The sequence below is a fragment of the Melospiza georgiana genome, chromosome 1 (genome assembly GCF_028018845.1).
Source record: "Melospiza georgiana isolate bMelGeo1 chromosome 1, bMelGeo1.pri, whole genome shotgun sequence".
NCBI lineage: Eukaryota > Metazoa > Chordata > Aves > Passeriformes > Passerellidae > Melospiza > Melospiza georgiana.
The window spans coordinates 68,020,769-68,040,489 of NC_080430.1; the positions used below are offsets into that span (position 1 = coordinate 68,020,769).

Here is a 19,721-nt window from a genome sequence, read left to right on the forward strand (position 1 = left end):
AGCCCGCAGCCAGGATGTCTATCCTTGCCAAGATGGGGGACTGGCAGGTAAGGTGACCCTCTGGCCTGGGGGGCTTTATTGTTACTTTGGGACGGGAGGCAGGGCTGGAGCGAGAGAGGTGACGGGCCCGCAGGGAGCTGGGGACGAGCCTGACGCTGGGGCTGGGCGTTTTGCGGCCCTCGGTGCTGGAGCCGCCCGCGGGCACTCGTGAGGCCCGGCCGCAACAGGTAGAGAGCGGCGGACTGGGCTCGACAGGGGCCGGGGCTGCTCCGCTGTCGCCGCGGGTGACACGACCCCGGCAGCGTGGGCCGGCCGAGGGCGGCGTGTGCCCGCCCGGGTCCGTGTGCCCGGGGCCTGCGGGGCCGGCCCGCCACGGAGCCCGGGGCTGCCCACGGGACGCGGCGGGACCCACGCGGGGCAGGGCCCGCAGCACCGGCGGGACCCGGAGCGCATCGGGGACAGCCGCGGGAGCTGAGAGCTCCCTACGAGCTCCCACCCCAGCCTGTCCCATGGAAAAACAACGCTGCCGGCTCCCACCCGGTAGTAGATGCGCCGGGGGCGCCCCTGGAAAGCACTCCCGGGCATGAGCTGAAGGGAAAAGCAGAACCCACCGGCCAAAGAGGCCAGGCGGGGAACACGCGGCCCGCCGGGGCCTCGGCCGGCCCCACGGACCCCAAAGGACCCGCACGCACCACGGGCCGGGCTACACGTGTGGAGTTACGGAGGCTCACGGACCGGGAGAGCCTTGAAAAACCCTGGAGCGCCCTGATGCCCGTCCGCTCGGGCCGGATGACCGCAGTTTGCCGACTAATGAAGGGGAAGATGCACCTTCCTGTTCAAGCACACGGGATTTTCTTTTCAAAAGTACTTTTAAAGAATTTATTTCTTCCCCAGGACAGTCCAGTTCCATATGGAAGCCTGGTTTCTTTTTCTGCTCCCAACTTTTAGAATTAGTCTTAGACTAAGTCTTTCCTTAGACTACCCTATTTTTTTATTTCTTTAGGGTAGCAGCAAGTCGTCTAAAAAAACCGATGAGGGAACAAAATAAGTAAACAAAAGTTATTTAATTTTTTTTTACGTCGGCTAACATCTTTTTATCAGACCGGTGCGAAAAAGCGATCAAAATGAGATTTTTCTTTTCTTTCACTGAAATCAATTCTTGCGCAATCGTATTTACGGGTTATCTGCCTTGAAATCTATTCCTGACTTTTCCTTACACCCCGGCCTTCCTTGCCCCTTCTCCGCGGCGCTGCGGGGCCCCTTCGCCCCGCCTGGCCGGAGGGGCCGGGCCGCGGGAATCGCATCCCGCTGCCCTGCATGGATCTCCGGGGAAAGCCGCCCCCTCCCCGCGCAGCCCTGCGCTCCGGGAGAGAAGGCGAAAGGGTCAGGCCTTCTTCGGCCCACGGGAGCCCTGAGCGGCCGCAGCTGGGCGTCTGTCCCGGGTGGGAGCCTTTCCCGGCCGCCCTGGTTCAGACAGGACGGCGCTGAGGGGCCATGGGCCCCTTCGCCAGCCCCCTTCCCTCCTCTTTTTCTCATCTCCAGAACCCCCCCGGGGCATTAACTAGGCTTAATCTGCCAGCTCCATTTGAACCTCAATGGGAGTAAAAACAACAATTTACTCTCCTGCCAGTGGTAGACAAAAGCGCTGGTGAAAAAGAGCATCGGGGGTGGGAGTATGGTGGAGGAGGGGGGAAGGGGAAAGAGAAAAAAGAAAAATCCGTTTAGGGGACATGGATGTTTGTGTGTGAGAAGGGGCAGTCCCGGGAGCCCGGGGGCTCTGCCACCCTTCCCGGCGTGGCCACACGTGGGCCGGGCCCCCGAGGGCCCGCTGCGGCTCCCCACGGCAGCGCTGGGGCCATTCGCTCCTAGAGGCTGTAAATTTTCCTCCGACGTGGAGGGCGGGGGTGGGTGGCCCCGGGAGGGTCTTCCAGGCCGACGAGGCAGGTTTTGCCGTCGGCAAAAGGAAGTTTCGGTGCGCAGCAGGGCAGCCAGGTGCGCAGGCAGCCGTGGGGATGCCCGGCTCCTGGGGACGCCTGGGGACACGGCGAGCTGCGCCAGGCCCGACACGCCAGCCCCGCCGAGAGGGATGCCCTGCCCTTCGGAGAAGCGAGGGATCACTCAGAGATGAGGGGGGAAAATAAAAAAAGAAGAAAAACGGGAAAAACGAAGCCTTGCGGTGGATGCATCAAGGCTGGGCACCCGGGGAAATAAAAGAGAAGGGTGGAGAGGCAAGCCCCCCAGGAGGGCAGCCTGAGCGCTCCCTTAGCGGCACATTGTTAAGCAAACGGAGCGCTCCACCTAAGAAAGTACGAAAGTTTTATTGTGGTCATTGTTTTGTCCTTTTGCTCAAGTGCTTGCAAAAGACTTTGGCTCCTGCTACAGTCAATTTACCGCTCGCCCACTTCTGTTTGGGAGATAATGTTGGATTTGTTTGGGGTGGTGTTTTTTATTTGAAGACCAATAACCAACAGAGCCGAGAAGGGAAAAAAAAAAAAAAAAAAAAAAAGCAGTTTGCGAAGGGAAGAAGCTTTTTAAATATCCACCAAAAAAAAAAAAAAAAAAAAAAAAAAAAAAAAAAAAGACCAAATCCAGAGGGCAACAGAAGCCTCCGCAGACAATAACCTCTTTCGAGCAGGACACGAGTCTCGTTTCTCCTCGCTTTGCGTCCTTTAACCTCAGTGGGGAAAAAAAAGAAAAAAGAAAAAAGAAAAAAAGTGGGTAGGGGGAGAGATAAATCCCATGGGGTGGCTTCATGGCTAGCCCCAAACTTTCTGCGGATCTGACGGGAGACTCTTTGATTTCACTGGCCGCTTTGCTCCCCGCTGGCAGGCACACAGCGGCCCGCAGGCAGACAGACAGACAGGGCCCACTGCCCCCCCGCGCCGGGGCTCGGCAAGGCGAAGAAATCTTTTTTTGTCGTTAATTTTTTTTTTCCCTTGCTCGTGGGTCCCTTCTACCTGTGTCCATCGCTGCAGGTTGTTGTGCTGGCGAGCAATTGGGCTGTTGTTGATATGCTAATGAGGCGATTAGACTGTGGGTAAAGAGCTGGAAAAGGGAAAAGTTTCCACCATTAGAGGGAGATCTCCGAGCGCGGACGGGAGCGCTGCCGAGCCTCCGCCAGCCGCGCTCCCCACGCCGCCCGGCACCGCCACCGTAGGGAGAGGCAAGGCAGGGAGAACCAAATCCTCTCTCTCGCGCCAATCCATGAAAATGCTTTGGAAACTGACGGATAATATCAAGTATGAGGAATGTGAGGTAAGCGCTTCCCCCGGGCCCGGGCAGAGCCCCGGCCCCGCAGCTACAAGCGGGAGCCTTCAGCATCCCTCCGTCTCTCAATTTCGTTTAGGAAAACTTCTGCTCCGTCGTCAGGCTTCCTTGCGGTCCTGCAGCCGGAGAGGGGCTGGGGTCCTTCCCCAGGAACTTCGGGGCTTGTGGAAACACGGCTTTGTCGGAAGTGTATGAGGAAAGGCAAACAGGATCCAGAAGCAGCCTGGTCTATAGGTAGATCTTCCGTAGATAAGGCTCTTGTAGGATGCTACACTCATCCATATGGATGGACGGATGGATAGATGGATGGATAGGCGGTTGGCTGAATGAATGGGCGCATGAATGAATGAGAGGGCCAAGAGACAAAGGGAAGAGAATTATTCTTGCACCCTAGGTACCCGAGGCATCCAAATAAATTGGCTCAGGACCCACGCTTAAAAGCAGCCTTTTCGATATATCTGCGGGTTCATGATAGCGAGCTGCACAAATTTACAGGATTCAGCTACCTAAATGAAATCACGGGTTTTGGGAGCAGTGTTCCCCCAGCCTCCTAATTTTCAGGGCCACATTCCCACGGGTTTGAGACATAGCAATTTACCGCTTGGGAAAAAATAAATAAAATCCACCTCATTCGGTTTTGGAGCCGTTCAGCACAGATTGTGTGCTGTGCCTGTATGTGCATCCATATTTTTACAAAGAGGCGAGTGTCTTTTAATCTGACAAAAAGGAGAAGAAGAGGAAAAAGAAGAGCGATGCCCAGGACCCATGCCTAGTCTCAAACCAACGAATACTATTGTCACCCGTTTCGAAAAAGTTGCCTGTGCAGTGGGTTCAAACCGCGCAATAAAGGACTCTACTTTGCAAGCGAACGCTGTTGTTTGGTCGTGACCCACGCGGGAAGATGCCCTCAGCCTCGGCGGAGCCTTGCCGACATGCATCTCTGCATCTCTGGCTCCAAGGGGGCACTCTCCCGTCCGACCCTGACGCTGTTTTTGGGCGATGCTGTAGTTTAGGGAAGGGACCGAGGACTCGGCAGGCTCAGCGCCGACTAAGTGATTTGGTGATCTAGTCTCGGATGGAGGAGTTTGGGATGAAGCTGTCTCCCGATGCGGGAGCTGAGCTTTAGATCCACTCGTTGGCCGGTGCTTGATTTCTATGAATGAGGCGTCGGGTGTTGGGGTTTGTGGGTTGCGTAATGTTTTTTTAATAATTTTTTTTTTTAGTTGGCTGAGTTGGGTTTTTTTGGTGTTTTGGATTTAAATTATTTTTTCAATCCGGAAAAAAAAAGCCACATACCCCTCAGCGGCATTTCGGGTGGAAAGCGTGCCTCTTCCCCTTCCCTCCCCTCAGGACCGGTCTTCCAGTTTGCACACGTGCGAGCGTGTGGATTTCATCGCAAATGGCTTTTGTTGCCTTGCGTTAATGGGACTTCGCACCGAGGTGTTAGCAAACACGGAGGGAGCAGCAGCCGCTCCGCGAACCGGCCGGGCTGTTCGCGTACGTGTGGGGCTGGCTGGCTCCCCGTGTTTACCTCGGTGCAAGAGCACTTTTAAGAGAGGATGGAAAAGAGGGTGGCTGTACCCCGCCGGGGGTACAACCTGCCTTAAAATTTAAAAGAAAAAAAAAAAAAAAAGGAAAAAATAAACAGAAAGGAATGAAAGATTAGGGGAAAAAAAAGGAAAAACAAAGATAAGCCCCGAAGAAGGGCAGAGAAGCCGGGCCAGCGGCGCTGGGAGCCCGGGGCGGCCGGAGCGCCGGGGGGTCGGGGCGGGCGGGCGGAGCATGGGGCCGGGCGCCGGCGGCGCGGCGGCTGCGGCGGGGCAGCGGCGGCGGCGAGCGGAGCGGTGCCTGTTTTAAGGGAGTTGTTTGGGAGTTGCACAGCCAGTCCGACGGGTTGCGCCGGAGCCCCGGCTTGTCTGGGCCGGGAGAAGCGCTCGCCTTGCCTCTTTTCCCGGCTCCCGCTCCCCCCCGCGTCCCTCCCGCCCTCCTTCCCTCCCCGCCTTGCTGCCTCCTGCCTTTTTCCTCCGTCTCTTCCCGGATCCTCCGAGAGGGGGGCCGCGGGGAGCCCGGCGGATGCTCCTTGGGCTCCCCAGCCCCCCCCCGCCCCGGGCGCCCGCTGGTCTCTGCGCTGGGCTCCAACCGGAGGAAGAGGAGGAGGAGGAGGAGGAGGAGGGCTGACACCCAGAGGGGGAGACACCCAAAAAAACTTTCCCAGCCGGTTTCCGGGACGTGGGGCACGGAGGCGAGCCTGCTCGGCGGCGCGGGGCGGCCGCCGCGGGGGCAGCGGCGAGGGGAGCCCCTCGGCGGGGCGCCGTCCAGGCATGGACGGGGCGGCGGCGGCGGGCGGTCCCGCGGAGCCCACCCCGCGCAAAGGCGGCGGCGGTGCGGCCGAGGGCAGCAAGAACCAAGCGGGAAGCGAGCAGCCGCTCTTCTCCCTGGGCTTTGAGGCCGGCTACGCGCAGCAGCCGCAGCCCGAGGTGCGCCCGCGAAGGACTGCGGGGCTGGGGACGCGGCAGCCGGGGGGAAGGGAAGGGAAGCGAAGCGAAGGGAAGGTGAGGAAGGATGAGGGGGGGATCCCGCGCCCCCTCCCCTCTCTCCTTCTGCCCGTCTCTCCCACTCCCTCCCCGCCCCCCCCCCTCTTTCTGCACCCCCCCTCCTGGCTCCCACCCTCTCCCTCTCTCCGGATCTCTTTCTCTTTCACTTTTGCATGCCCTGCAACCTTTTAAAATGTTGCCCCTTTCCTGTGATTCGTCAGACGCAGCAGCATGTGCCCCCTCTCTCTCTCTCCCGCTCCCTCTCTCTCCCTTTTTGTCTCTCTCTCCCTCTCCCTCTCCCCCATCTCTGATTAGATACACTGATTCTTCATTCAATGGACGTCATTTAGAACAGGCTCTGCCTTGAGTTGCCTTCTCGCTTCACGCTCGATTTCCAGCCATTCTTCCCTTATTAAGTGTTCGTGTAATATTAATAGTCATGAATATCTGCTATTAGGAGTCTCCAGGAAGGCAGCAGATCTGTTATTAGGAGCTCAAGTGAAGCAGCAGCTAAGTCAAAGGAGAAAAAGAAAGAGTCAGAGGAAAAAAAAAGGATTAAGAAACAAACACACACACGCTAAAAAAAAAAAAAAAAAAACCAAGGAAAAAAAGCGCCAAACAAACAACAAAAAAAAAAAAAAAAAAACCCAAACCAAACAAAAAAAACAAAAGAAAAAGCAACCAACTTTGACTCCTCACACCGCGCCAGGATAGAGAGCTCGCCTTGGGATCACCCGATGAAGGGCAGCAGAGATCGGTGCAAGTTCTGATGGATTATCGTGGCGCGCCCGCGGTGCAGGAGCAGCCCCGGCGCCCCGGTCCTGCCGCCCGCGCCTAGCGCCGGCTCCGGCCGCGCTCCCTCCGCGCCCGCGCCGCGCCCGCACCCGCGGGGCTCCGCCGGGGGCTGCGCGCTTCGCCGGTCCCTTTCCTCTGCCTTCTTGTTGTTTTTTCTGCCTTGACTTGTAACCCCCGACTCTTCGCAGATGTTAGTGCACAGTTTTTCGGCTATGGTGAGTTGCTTCACGTTTCTCTCGGAGGGGGCTCGGTGCGCGCTGGGTGTTGCTATTGTTGTCGGCGGTGGCAGTGGGGGTTTCACACTCAGCTTTTCGGAGAGGGCTTTTTTTTCCTTTCGTTCATTTTAATAAATTCGGTGGTTTACGTTGTGCCCTTTCTCTCTTTATTTTTCTTTTCTTCCCTCCCCCTCACCCCCCCCCTTTTTTTCCCCCCTTTGGTCTGCTTCGAGCGAACGGCAAAAGGCAAAAGGCTTTGCTCGGACCTTACCGCTTCGATTCCTTAACCTCGCCACCTGCAAACGTAGTATTTTCGCTTTCTCGTTCCTCTGTTTCGGGACCGTGGTTCTTCCCTTCGAATCCTCCTCCGTGGAGGCCATTCCTGTTGCCCCAGACGTTCGTGCGGGCTCCTGTGCCCGGTGTCGAGAGCCGGCAGAGCCGTGCCCGGGCTCGTTTCGGTGCCGCTCGCCCGTCGGGGCGGCGGCGCTTCCCCCGGCCGCCCGCCGCATTCCTCCGCTTCCCCGGCGGCCGGGCCGCGCTGCCCACTCCTCTCCGCTCCCAAATCGCAGCCCGGGGCTCCGCCGGGCACCCGCGGTCCGGCTCCCCCCGTAGCTGGGGGAACCATGGCAGTGCTTTCTCCCCGAAACATTGCTAAAACTCTAAGGGGGAACTACCGGTTTGTTTGGAGGCTATTTCGGCGTTTTCTGGTAACAAAATGGCAGTGGGTTTGGATTTTCCAGGGTTTTCTTGGGACGCGATCGGTAATGTCAGCGACAGTATTTATCTCGGTTCTGTTAAGGGCCAGAGGAAGGATTTTGTGTTGTGGCAGAATTATTATTTCAATAATGCTCGCTTGTGAATCATTCTTTTTATTTGTGGGAAATACCTGCTCCTGAAATGCCGGGGCACGATCTGTTGTGAATCCGCGCTGTATCGCCGCAATGTTTTATTAATTACTATAAGCTGTCCTGTTGTAATTATTGCTATTATTGCTGTTATCATTATTGCCGTTATTATTGGTTTTTTAAAAAGCGAGACTGCCCCTTAATTATTTGGGAAGGGAAATCAGAGGCAGAGAGATCTCCAGATCTGCTTTTCTCCGCCTCGGAGACGATAATTTGCCCCTCATCGCCCTATAGATGAAATTTTCGAGGCGATTTTGAGGAAAATCAGTTTGATATTATCTTTGTTTTTCTTTTCTCCTTTCCCCTCCCCCTCCTCCCCCTCCTCTGCACCCTCCACCCCCCAACCCTCCTCCCCCCCCGCTCCCGCTCCCCATCTCAGGAGCGCCACGACAGTACCAGCAACGGGACAGCGCGGTTACCCCAGCTGGGGACCGTGGGTCAGTCTCCCTACACCAGCGCCCCGCCGCTCTCGCACACCCCCAACGCCGACTTCCAGCCGCCCTACTTCCCCCCCCCTTACCAGCCCATCTACCCCCAGTCTCAGGACCCCTACTCCCACGTGAACGACCCGTACAGCCTCAACCCCCTGCACGCCCAGCCGCAGCCCCAGCACCCGGGATGGCCGGGACAGAGGCAGAGCCAGGAGACGGGGCTGCTCCACACGCACCGCGGCTTGCCCCACCAGCTCTCGGGGCTCGACCCGCGCAGGGACTACCGGCGGCACGACGACCTGCTGCACGCCCCGCACGGGCTGGGCTCGGGGCTGGCCGACCTGCCCCTGCACTCCATCCCCCACGCCATCGAGGACGTGCCGGTAAGCCAAGGGGTCGCCCCGGAGCCCACTCGTCCCTCTTACCGCGGGAGATCAACGTCGGGGGGAGAGGGAGGGAGGAAGGGAGGGAGGGAGGGAGCGAGGGGAACCCCCCGCCCCCCCTCCAAAAAAATAAAAGAGGAAGGGAAGAAGAGAACTCGCCCCCTCCCCGTCCCCCAGGGAAAAGTGAAGCCCCCACCTAGAACAAAAGGTTCTCGCAGCTCTCGTCCCTGAGCGACGTCTCCCCGCTAACTTGCCCACTAAAATATAAATAAATCAAATTACTGTCATCGTTAACAATATCTTTCCTTCTCAATGACAATAAGCTGTTACGATTGGAAGAATATATAATATCACCACAGAGCCGTGCATTTGGGGATTTCTTACTGCCTTGGGAAAGACACGAGTCTGAAATGCCTGTGAGGACATTTAACGAGATCTCACAAATGTAAAGGGGGGGTGGGGGGAAAATGGGTGAAAGTGGCCTAAGAAGGAAAAATTTGTTTCCTGTGATTACAGGATTGGCATATGGAATAACCACATCCAAAGTTATAAGGGGGTATGGGCAGATCCTCTTCTCTAAAGGAATTAATTGACAAATCAGGGAAGAGGTGTACTAAAATGCTGCCGCCTTCCTTTAGTAGCGGTGCAAAGGGATGACCTCATAAATCATTACCTATAGGTTATCGAATTTGAGTCAGACCTGCTACACCCTATATTAAATCAAATGTTGGGAGCCTATTGGAGGATGCATTATTTGGGGGAACCTAATTCTATTATCGATGAGTACAGACTTTAAAAATGATTTCTAATTAAGCATGACATTAGTGCACAGGCTACTTACAAAGCAAGCAAGGGCTATTGTTCAGTTAGGAAAGTGGCCTTATGCAACATGATAGGTCGTGATCAAAGTTCATCTTTCTGGGTTTCTCCCTGAAAATGGAATTAGAACATGGCAATAAATTTATTAAAGCCCACAGAGCTCATGCTGAGGGACTGAAGCTGCTCGACTTGCAGGAGGAAAGAGGAGGAGGGAACTGTGGTATCTGGATGTGATTTTTGCCGAAATGCCATCCCAAATTACAGGATCAAATATTACAACAATATATTCGCTGACAGTTTAATGAGTACAGTTTCGTGTTGCAAGGATAATGTTCAGATGAACTTACCTATTTTTGGGGGTCATTTTGAAATCTTTTGTAAATTATACTCAGAGAAAATAGTGAATTTATTACAGCTCTCATCTGGCTAAATTAGCCACAGAAAATTGCTGGTTGTGTTTAGCAGTTTTGCAATAAACGCATACGTTTTCCAAAGTGGAGGATTTAGTAAGCAATTTGGATCTGTTAAAAGCAGGTCGACTCTTTAAACTTGATATAAAATAACATGGAGGCAATCATATGAATAAACTAATTTGTTGACTGCCATCCCCTGATTGCTGTAGGAAAACATGACCTAAAATGTTCTCCTGAATTCTCCCTCTCCTCAGTTGTGCTCCATGGCAGTGGGCTGATTCAGGAAGCCTCCTCTTCAGATCTATGAATTAATAGCATTGCTATACTTCGTGAAAACCAAATGCCATCTGGTTTAAATCCTTGAGCCAGTCTAGCCATTTTTTTTTCTCTGTAAGGCTGAATCAGCAGGCTTCATGAAGGAGAGTATAAAATAAGAGGGTGCATCTTTTAGGTGTGTTTTATCTGGCTAAAAAAAAAAATCCATTACAGAAATCTGAGTTGGGAGGATAATTTTAGAATTTTTCCGCTGCTGCAACAGTTAACCTTTAATAAAAACGACTGCTTAATATTTAAGAAAGTCAAGTAGATGGTGAAAATTATTTAATCGTAAATATCTCTGTGGGATTTTAAACTTAACAGTCCTCCCTGTACGGAATATGTGTAGAAATAACACAAATAAAAGTATTATGCCACACTACATTTACTTTATGGGTTTAGGGTGCATGCATAAAGGGATCATATTTCCCCATATAGTTAAAACACAAGAACTGCAGCACTAGTCATTTCTGAACATTTCTCAATTTAATTATACTTAAATCCAGAAGCACTTTAGGCAAGTTACAAATGAGAGCATTGAGTATAATAAAACCTGTAATAAAGCAACTTAGTACCATCCACCCGGAATCATTGAGATCAGGCACAATTAACAGGAGCATAAATCCAAGACAGAATGGAAAATGTTAGAATCAGTATTATTGTTGGACAAAGACTAGAGAAGGAAGTAATAGTTTTTTAAATGGTAATGCCTGGGTTTTGTAACGATTGCGAAATCTTCTATCTCAGCAGCGCTGGTGTTAATTTGTAAACACAGCCAGACATTATATTGCCTGTCAGTTTTTGGAATTAGAAAACATGATTTCATTTGACTTTCTAATCACGTCGCGACTCGGCCGCGCGAAGCGCAGCTGTACCGCGGCCGCGGACCCTGCGCGGGGACAATAGCGGGAGCGCGGGGCTGCGCGGGGCTCCGCGCTCCTTTGTGCTTCCCTCCCGCGGCCGCGGACACGGACACGGACACGGAGCGGGCGCAGCGCCCCGGGCAAGGGCCGGGGCTGCTTCCCGGGGAGGAGGGAAGGGATGGACGGCAGGAGGGAGCCCGCAGAAGCTTAAGGCCACTCGGGCCCCGGGGGTGTGAGTGGTTTATTGTATTTTTTCTTGGGTTCGGGGCAAGAGCTGGGAGGGATGCAGGATTCCTCTCGATAAAGGAAACCTCCCACAAATCTCCTGCCTCCCTTCTCCCCCTCATCTATCCCTTTCCGTGCAGGATCTGTTGTTTCCCTCCCCACAGCGTGCCCAGGAATGGGGAGAGCACAAAACTTCTCCCTCACCCCATCCCAGCTCGGCCCTCCCTGCCTTTTGTTGTGGTCGTGCACTGACATCCCTGCCTGTTCCTTTTGTTGCAGCACGTAGAAGACCCCGGTATTAACATCCCAGATCAAACTGTAATTAAGAAAGGTAAGCTGTTTCCTTGCGCATACCAAACATGTCGTCACAGGCTGGGGACTGCTCGCTGGGAGGACTCACCCGGCCTCCCCCCTCTCCCCTCCAGCCCCCCGGCCCCGGGCGCCTTCCTCTGGCATGTACTGCTGGCCGAGAAAGGTTGGAAGCAAAGAAAAACGGGCGATGTGGGTTGAAATCCGCCCTCTTAAATGGCCACGTTTGCCGGATATTTAAATTATTATTGCCGTTAACGAGGAAAAATGTTAGCAGATGATCTAGAAAATCCGAGCCGCTCTTTTAGTGCTTTCGCGAACAATTGGGCTTCATGGTTTGCCCCATGCATCTGGCTTAGCGGAGGGCTTGAATCGTTGTTGGTAAACTGGAGCTGTGAACGTGAAATCGTTGTCCCCCCTCCTTCGGGTTTCCTTATTTAAATCACGCCAGTGATGAGGTGGGACTGGTGGAGAACAAGGGGCGAGTTTCTGGAAACTGATGTCTGTCGGTGGTTAGGGTGGTTTGGTTTTCGTTGGCTTTGTGCGCTTGCTTCACTTGGAACTGAATTGCTTGGAAGCTGGTACCCAAATCGTGCTAAATATTTATTGCAAAATTTCACTCGATTTTCATTTCCCGTCGTTCTTTGGACAATCGAAAGATTGAGAAAGGTGGCACAGGGCATTTTGTTCACAAGCAGGTTCTTGGTGGCAAGTGATGGGTTTTGTGTTTGGACGCTGTGTAGTGAGAAGGCTGCTGGAGTAAAACTGGCGGGGTGGAAGGCACAGCTAGCTCCTGCCTGCTCTGAGGGCTGCTGTGGCTGCGTGGCCACCTGGAATTTGGGTACCCAGGCCACCACAGGAGAAAGGTGATGAGTAGAGGCACTCTCCTCTCTAACCCTAATTGCCGTACAGCCAGCGAACCTGAAGTTTCATACCCCCCCACCCCCCGCTCGTAAAGCCTTTGTCACGTCAAATTAGATGTGCAAAGGATAAATCTTAAGAGATGCTCTTTCCAAGTCGACATGATAATTGGCTCTTTTATTAGTAATCTCAAGAGTTCGTTTAACTCCTGTTGTATCTATTAGCCTTCCCAGAGCTATTAATGTCACAAGTGATCTATCCAAAACGGAGAGAGCCCCCCGCTTGGTTGGACTGCGCCCGCCAAGCGGAGCGGGCTAAGGCAGAGGAGAAAGGGAAGGCGGCCGGGACCCGAGGCACCGAACGGCGGCACCTCCCCGCCGGCCGCCGCCGGGCAGGGACCGAGCTCTATTTTGGGGTGCCGGTCCTCCGCCGAGTTACGGCTTTTCCATGTCTAAATTTGTGCGCTGGCGGGGCCCCGGGCTTGCCGCACGTCCTGCGCCGCTGCCCGGGCACTGCCGGCCCGAAACGGGGGTACCGGCGTGCGGCACCCCGGCCTCGGCGCCCGACGGGGGCTGCAGCGGGGTCTTCTCAATTTCCCCGCTGCGGGTCGAGGGATGTCCGGCTCTCCCCCTGCGCCTCCCGACGGGAAAGGGGAGGGGTGCCCCCGCTGCGTCCCCGCTGCCCCGCAGGCGGTGCGGGCCGGGGCTGGCCGCAGAGAGCGGCTCGGCTGCTTCCCCTCCCTCCCCGGCTCCCCGCCCGCTCCTCACCCTCACCTCCCTGCTCCTCCCTCCCTGCAGGCCCCGTGTCCCTCTCCAAGTCTAACAACAACGCCGTCTCCTCCATCCCCATCAACAAGGACGCGCTCTTCGGCGGGGTGGTGAACCCCAACGAGGTCTTCTGCTCGGTGCCGGGCCGCCTCTCGCTGCTCAGCTCCACCTCCAAGTACAAGGTCACGGTGGCGGAAGTGCAGAGACGCCTGTCGCCGCCCGAGTGCCTCAACGCCTCCCTGCTGGGCGGAGTGCTCCGGAGGTGAGGGGCGGGGGGACGCGGGAGGCGGGATGCCGGGCCGCGCCGTGCGGGAGGCAGGCAGGCAGGGAGGGAGGGATAGGGATAGGGATGGAGGCCGGGAAGGCGGGGGACGAGCGCCCACGCGGGGCGGCGGCGCGGGGGGAGTGCGGCGGCCGCCGCTAGGGGGCGGGGCGCGCGCGGCCGGCGGGGCAGAGCGGCCGGGCGGCGGGAGGGGGCCCGGGCGCTGTCGCCATGGCAACGCGCGGCCTTGCGCGGCCCCCGGAGCCCCGCCGGCCGGGCCCTGCGTGTCCCTGTCCCTCTCGTGGCCATGAACACCCCCACGGGCACGCACACACACACACGTACACACACTTACCCCCAGGAACGGCTTAGTGGCGGGCACCCTGCCATGGGCTCCCACCCTGTGGTGGCCTCACCCAGGCAATTAGGCAGTGCCTGGGCAGGGAATACCATCCAGGATTAATTAAAGCAGCTCCTTTCTCTGCAGCCCTGCTTAGCCCAGCTCTGCTGCGAAGCTACAGATGGGCTACATAGAGTTTGGAGTTCGGGCAGTGATGCTCTTGGGCTGCCGGCCCTGCAAATCATCCCCCTCCCTTCACGCCCTGGGAGAAGCTGCCCCCGTGTCCATGGCACCTTGGGAGCTCAGGGAGACTCCTCAGAGCTCCGCATCAGCTCCTGGGATGATCTAGACCTTAGTGAGGGCCGCTGTTCTTGAGGCGTGATCCAAAGCACCATCCCTATACGTGGGATTCAGCTTTCAGCAACAGTTGGTCTTGAACCTCCCACAGCCATGCATCCCATCCCTTGTGCCTAAACATTTTATTCCCTTCCCTGGGAAATGATGTGTTGGGGGCATGTGTGGGCGGGAGTCAAAGTAGGAGCAGGTGTTCCCCCAAGCCCCATTTCTCAATGCCTTTCTGTGTGGAGCAGGGCAAAGTCTAAAAACGGAGGGAGATCTCTGAGGGAGAAACTGGACAAAATAGGACTAAACCTGCCAGCCGGGAGGCGTAAAGCTGCTAACGTTACCTTGCTCACCTCGCTCGTGGAGGGTAAGTGACTCCAAGAGTTGGGAGGGCTCCTTTGGAAAATGTGCCTGTTACTTTTGCCAAATGGGAGAAGATTTGCTGTTGTGTTGTTCGGGGTTTCTTTCTCTTTTCCCAGAGTTGGTGCTGTTTACTGGCATTTGGAAGGGCGTTATTTTCTGTGTCTCAAAAAAAGATCAGGTTAATTGTGTGCCTTTGCTTTTTTGTTATAACCTGAAACGGGTTTGTGCGAGTCCTGCAGACTCAGCAAAGCGTTCTATTATTTATTTGCTTTTAAGTTTCCGAGCTAGATGTTTTCAGGGCCCCATCTTGCTCGCTCATTCAAATGAATAATCCCTCTGTGGAGTAAGCAGATCCCATTGGGAGCAGCATGGGAAGGATCCCTGTGAAGGGAGATATGAAGGGCTTGTGAGCCCCATAAGAGACCCATGAATATCGAGTTGAAAGTTAGGGGCAGCAGAGCCTCTAATACTTCACTGCTGTTCTTCTGCCACAGGTGGACAACCAAGCAATTTTAAATGTCAGAAGCTGCAGCTACTTTAAGTTTGTTTTCCCTCCCAGCCTGCAGCCACATAACAGTAAATCATTTAACTTTTCTGACATCTGCATTTGAGAAATGCGTGACCATTACTTCCTGAATTAATTTGGGAATCCTTGACCTCAGCCATGAATTAATGGTGTCCTGAAAGCCTCAAAGTTGCACCACTGCCAGCCCCCACTCCCTTTTGGTTCTCATTTTCAGAACACATGTTCCCTTGGCTGTATCATTCTCCTCTGCTTTGGCTGGAAAAGGTGCAACTTGCTTTAATGCCTTGGGATGTCCTGTGCTGTCTGTACGGGGAGGTGGGAAGCTCAAGAGTTTGCAGTCATTTAATTTTGAAGCAGTGACTGTGTCACACTGGCTGACACAAAGTATGTCTGAGGCCTGCAGAGAGACCCCTCTCCTTTCCCCTTACTTTCGAGTTCGGCTGCATTTTAAACTGGTTCAGTTTGTAAAGTGCTTTTAAGCTCAGCCTGAGCTGTCCAGATTCAGCTTAAGTTTGGTTGTGTAGGCAGGAATTTGTTTTGTTGTCGCTTCTCATTCTGCGAGAAATGTTTCATGTTCAAAGGGACGGGGAAAGACACGCCGTGTGATGATGCCCGGCGTCATTTTTTTAAACATCAGGATTAGTGAACAAACTATATTTATACCGCGTGAAAATTACCGCGGCTTCATGTTTCTGAAAAGGCTTTGCAATTGCATTGACACGCTGCTGTGGTAAAAAAATCAGGAAAACTTGTAAAAAGTCTAGATTTGGTAGATGCTTAACATTATTTGTGATGTTAATGAATATGGAGAAGGTTTTATGGTAATCCATTGTTCTGTTTGGCTTTCACATAGAATGGCTTTGAAAAGAATGATTTTTTAAAAAAACAAAACCAGAGGCCTGATCTTCAGATAACTTAGTGATGGTGGCTAATTCTGGGGAGATGATAGTATAAACATTGCTGAGGCTTCAAGTCCCATAGCAATGAGGCAGTTTCTAGAGCACTGTTATTGTTTATGATCCGCTCCATTTTATGGAAACAAGCTCACTGGACTGAGGCTTTGAAGCTCTAATTGGCGCATGCGTTCTTCCGGAGCTAGAGCTAATGGCAGGAAGCCCTGCAGTAAAAACCAACTGGTTCAGGAAATTAAAACCAAAGATTTGAAAATCAACAAAACAGACAGACTCGGTGGAATGACCCTAAAATTCTCATGGTTAATCGTTTGGGGGTGAACATATAATTATATGCGATCAAGTTAAATTTTAAACACTTAGCTGTTTAATGCATTTTATTTAGAAGAGCTCTAGGAGTAATTATGATCAATATTAATCATTGATGCATTGCAAAAGAATATAGAAATGTGGCTGAGGCAAACACATTTTTAGAGTAAATAGCTGTGAATAAAATGTACATAAATGGCTCTCTACAGGTATGGAGATGTAAATCGAAGCACACATTCTAGGTGGATGGAGCCAGTCTGTCTAAAAGTATCTCTTAGTCAATATGAACTTTTAAAAATTCTTATGTGAGATTTCACTTGTAACAGTTGTTATGAAAATATGCATTTGCATTGCCTTCAACTGAAGCAACGAAAACTGCAAGATAAGATTTAATTAACATTTCTGGCCCTAACTTTTTCAAAGAGAAAATGTCCAATCTTTTGAGAAGAAAAGCCCAAGTAGAATGTAATGTTTTTTTTTTAATTGTATTTTTGCCTCTGTTCAGTGTGTACTGATGAGCTGTGTTTCTTTCCATCCCCACCCGTGCCTCCCTATTCAGGAGAAGCAGTACATCTAGCTAGAGATTTTGGGTACGTTTGTGAGACAGAATTTCCTGCCAAAGCAGTAGCTGAATTTCTCAACCGACAACATTCCGATCCAAACGAGCAAGTCACAAGAAAAAACATGCTTCTAGCTACAAAGTAAGACATTTAACTTTCTGGCATGTTGCTTAGAAATAAGGGAGGGGGACAAACTTGAGTTTGGGGCTTTTATTTGTGAAGATATTTGTTTTCTGCATAACCAGTGGCTGATGGCTTTGTAAGTTGTGAGGGTGTGTGTTGGCCCTCCTGGTATAGGAGAGCTTGGTTTCCTCCAAGTCTGTTTGTGCAGATTACCTTGAATGTGAATTGTGCAAATTGAGAGCGGATGTTTAGTTACAGAAAAAGCAGTAATTCTTCAAAGCAAAACATCTTCTGGGCCTATTCACTTAGCTTATCAATTTAAGTAGTAGGGGAAGTCTTCCCATTGACAGTAAAATAAAACTGGCACATTAAACCGATTTCAGTTCATTAAAATCGGGAATGGTTCTTCCTGCCTAGGCAGCACTGTTACTTAGCTAATACAGAGATATTAAAAATATATTTTAAATGACAATCTGTACGCAGTTAAAATGCTAGCAGAGTTTATTGTTGGTGGGGCTGCCTAGATTTCCAGGTGGTGCGTGAAAAGAAAATTATTGTTTTGGTATGTTTGCTGGAAATTAAAAGGGTTGTTTAGTAGCCCTTAATTACCGACAGAGGTGTCACCAAAGGGCACAGTGCCAGAGGACACAAGCAGGAGATGGGAGCTGCTTTATGGCTGGAAGACATTAATGTGGGTTTTAGAATACAAACTGTTTCAACATGCCTCTGAGCTCTCTTGCTGTAAGGTGTGTTATTTCTCCAACCATTTGTGCAGTGGGTGGGTGATATAACCTATCTTCTGCACCATGCCCTCATATCCTCCCTTTTCACCTCCCTGGAAGGAAATTTCCAGGCGCTGGTTAGCGTCAGCTTTCCCCTCTGTGGAAAGGTCCCTTTGGATTTGGAGATAGACATTTACATACATAAATATTTCAGAATACCCTAATTTAAATCCTCACTTGCCAGCTTTGCCCTCACTCATTCTTCATGACACACAGGTGTGTGTTTCAGCCTTGTGAAGGAAGAGAGCCCTATCTCTCTCTGGCTTCCCCCTAAAAAAGGAATCTTCTAAGATATGGCTAAATCCCTTAGCTTACCTTTGGATATCATAGCCTGTCTATTAAGCCTGCTCAGGAACTTTAAACTGAGTCTGTGCTCCAAACCCCAGCAGGGAAGGGATGTGTGTTTGTGAAGAGTGTTGGGGGTTGAGATACAGAGAGCGGTGGGGCAAGAGGCATGTGTCTCCATGTTCCTGTTGCCTGCCAGTGTGTTGGATGGGGCTGGGGTGTGATGTGTGGTGGGTGTGCTGTTGTGTGCGCAGGCAAGGTGAAGGGAAGAGGTTTGTGCGTGCTGGGGAAATGTAAGAATTGGGGAAGGATGCATAGAGAGGACAGGGAGAAAGGAGAGTGTGTATGCTCAGGAGCAGGAACCCCCTTGGTCCAGGGGCTTGTGCAGTCTAGCAGGGAGAATGCACGAGCTTTGCTGCCGCTAGTGATGGTTCATTTCTCTCCCTCTCTCTTCCCTTCCCTTCCTCCCTCCCTCCCTCCCTCCCTCCCTCCCTCTGTCTCTCTGCTCCATTTGTGCTACAGACAGATCTGTAAAGAGTTCACCGACCTGCTGGCTCAGGACCGATCTCCCCTGGGGAACTCGCGGCCCAACCCCATTTTGGAGCCGGGCATCCAGAGCTGCCTGACCCACTTCAACCTCATCTCGCACGGCTTTGGGAGCCCGGCGGTGTGCGCTGCCGTCACCGCCCTGCAGAACTATCTCACCGAGGCGCTCAAGGCCATGGACAAAATGTACCTCAGCAACAACCCCAACAGCCACACAGACAACAGCACCAAAAGCGGCGACAAAGAGGAGAAGCACCGAAAGTGAGGATCCCCCCCACACACACTCCTCTCCCTTCCCCCTCATAGCCCATCGATCCATTCATCTCCCTCCTCCCTCTCCCCGGCACCCAGCACCCCAGGCTACAGCAACAGAATGAGCGTCCTTCTGCCAGTCCTGTTCTCTGACTCTGCAGGACTGCTCTGCCCTCTCTCCACACCCCTTCCCAGCATCCACATTTCCATTTGCTCCTGCTTAAATTCCCCTCTCTTCCCACTGCCACCATCGTTTAACCCCAGTTTGGAGCCTAAGAGAACAGAACAGGGGGACGGAGCCAGCAAAGAGAAAAAGTTCTGTCTTGAGTTTGTGAACTTTTTTTTAAATAAAACAAAAGGAGAAAAAAAAAACCAACAAAAAATAAAACAAAAAAGAAAAGGACTTTTTTTTTTCTAAAAATATATTAAAAATAAAAAAAAAACCAAAAAAAAGAAATAAATAATACTTAAAAATTCTATGAGCTTCACCGGACTGAATCACCACCTTCCCTTACACAAACTTCAGTTAAGATTGTAGCCATACTAAAAACGAAAGAAAAAAGTGAAAAAGTACAACAGCAACAGCAGACAGACAAAAGGCAAAGAGGACTGATGACATTTTATCAGTATTGTGAATAAACTTGAACACAAAACACAAGCGGTTCCATGTCATATCTTCAGTTGTAGAACTTTTTCCTGTCCAAGGTAAAGCGACCAACTTGAACTTTCTATTGCAACACGATTCACGGTTATTATATAAGGGAATCAGTGTTCATGTATGTATATATTTATTTATGTGTAATTTAATGGGAATTGTAAATATGGTGAGTCTGTTTTAAGCCTTTTTTTATTTATCTGGTGATCTCGTTTACCTCTTGTTTAGTGGGTTTTAAATCTTCCCCTCTTAGTTCATCATGTGGTTCATGGTACTTATTTAGATATCAGAGGTTTTTTGGGGGTTTTTCTCTGGGATTCATCATTTTTAGCCCTATTGTAGCATGTTAAAAGCGACAATGAA

At 52.1% G+C, this 19,721-nt stretch overlaps 1 protein-coding gene across 3 annotated transcripts; it reads left to right on the top strand.

Annotated features, from left to right (window-relative positions):
- The first annotated feature begins 14 nt into the window (after positions 1-14).
- TFAP2A (transcription factor AP-2 alpha) lies at positions 15-18,716 on the top strand. 3 transcript variants are annotated; one of them, XM_058030207.1, is made up of 7 exons: positions 15-47; positions 8,096-8,530; positions 11,445-11,496; positions 13,133-13,364; positions 14,295-14,413; positions 16,715-16,856; positions 18,428-18,716. In XM_058030207.1, the coding sequence occupies exons 1-7, from the start codon at positions 15-17 to the stop codon at positions 18,714-18,716; spliced, it is 1,302 nt and encodes a 433-aa protein (XP_057886190.1). The 3 variants fall into 3 exon arrangements, with proteins under 3 accessions (XP_057886190.1, XP_057886182.1, XP_057886174.1); XM_058030199.1 differs by lacking the exon at positions 15-47 and adding an exon at positions 3,205-3,255; XM_058030191.1 differs by lacking the exon at positions 15-47 and adding an exon at positions 6,785-6,811.
- The last annotated feature ends 1,005 nt before the right edge of the window (positions 18,717-19,721 follow it).

Excerpts from the sequence above, each read along its gene's own strand:
- TFAP2A (XM_058030199.1), top strand. The coding sequence starts at position 3,205 with ATGAAAATGCTTTGGAAACTGACGGATAATATCAAGTATGAGGAATGT. Across the intron at positions 11,497-13,132 it reads TCAAACTGTAATTAAGAAAG|GCCCCGTGTCCCTCTCCAAG; the intron begins GTAAGCTGTTTC and ends CCCTCCCTGCAG. Across the intron at positions 16,857-18,427 it reads AACATGCTTCTAGCTACAAA|ACAGATCTGTAAAGAGTTCA; the intron begins GTAAGACATTTA and ends TTTGTGCTACAG.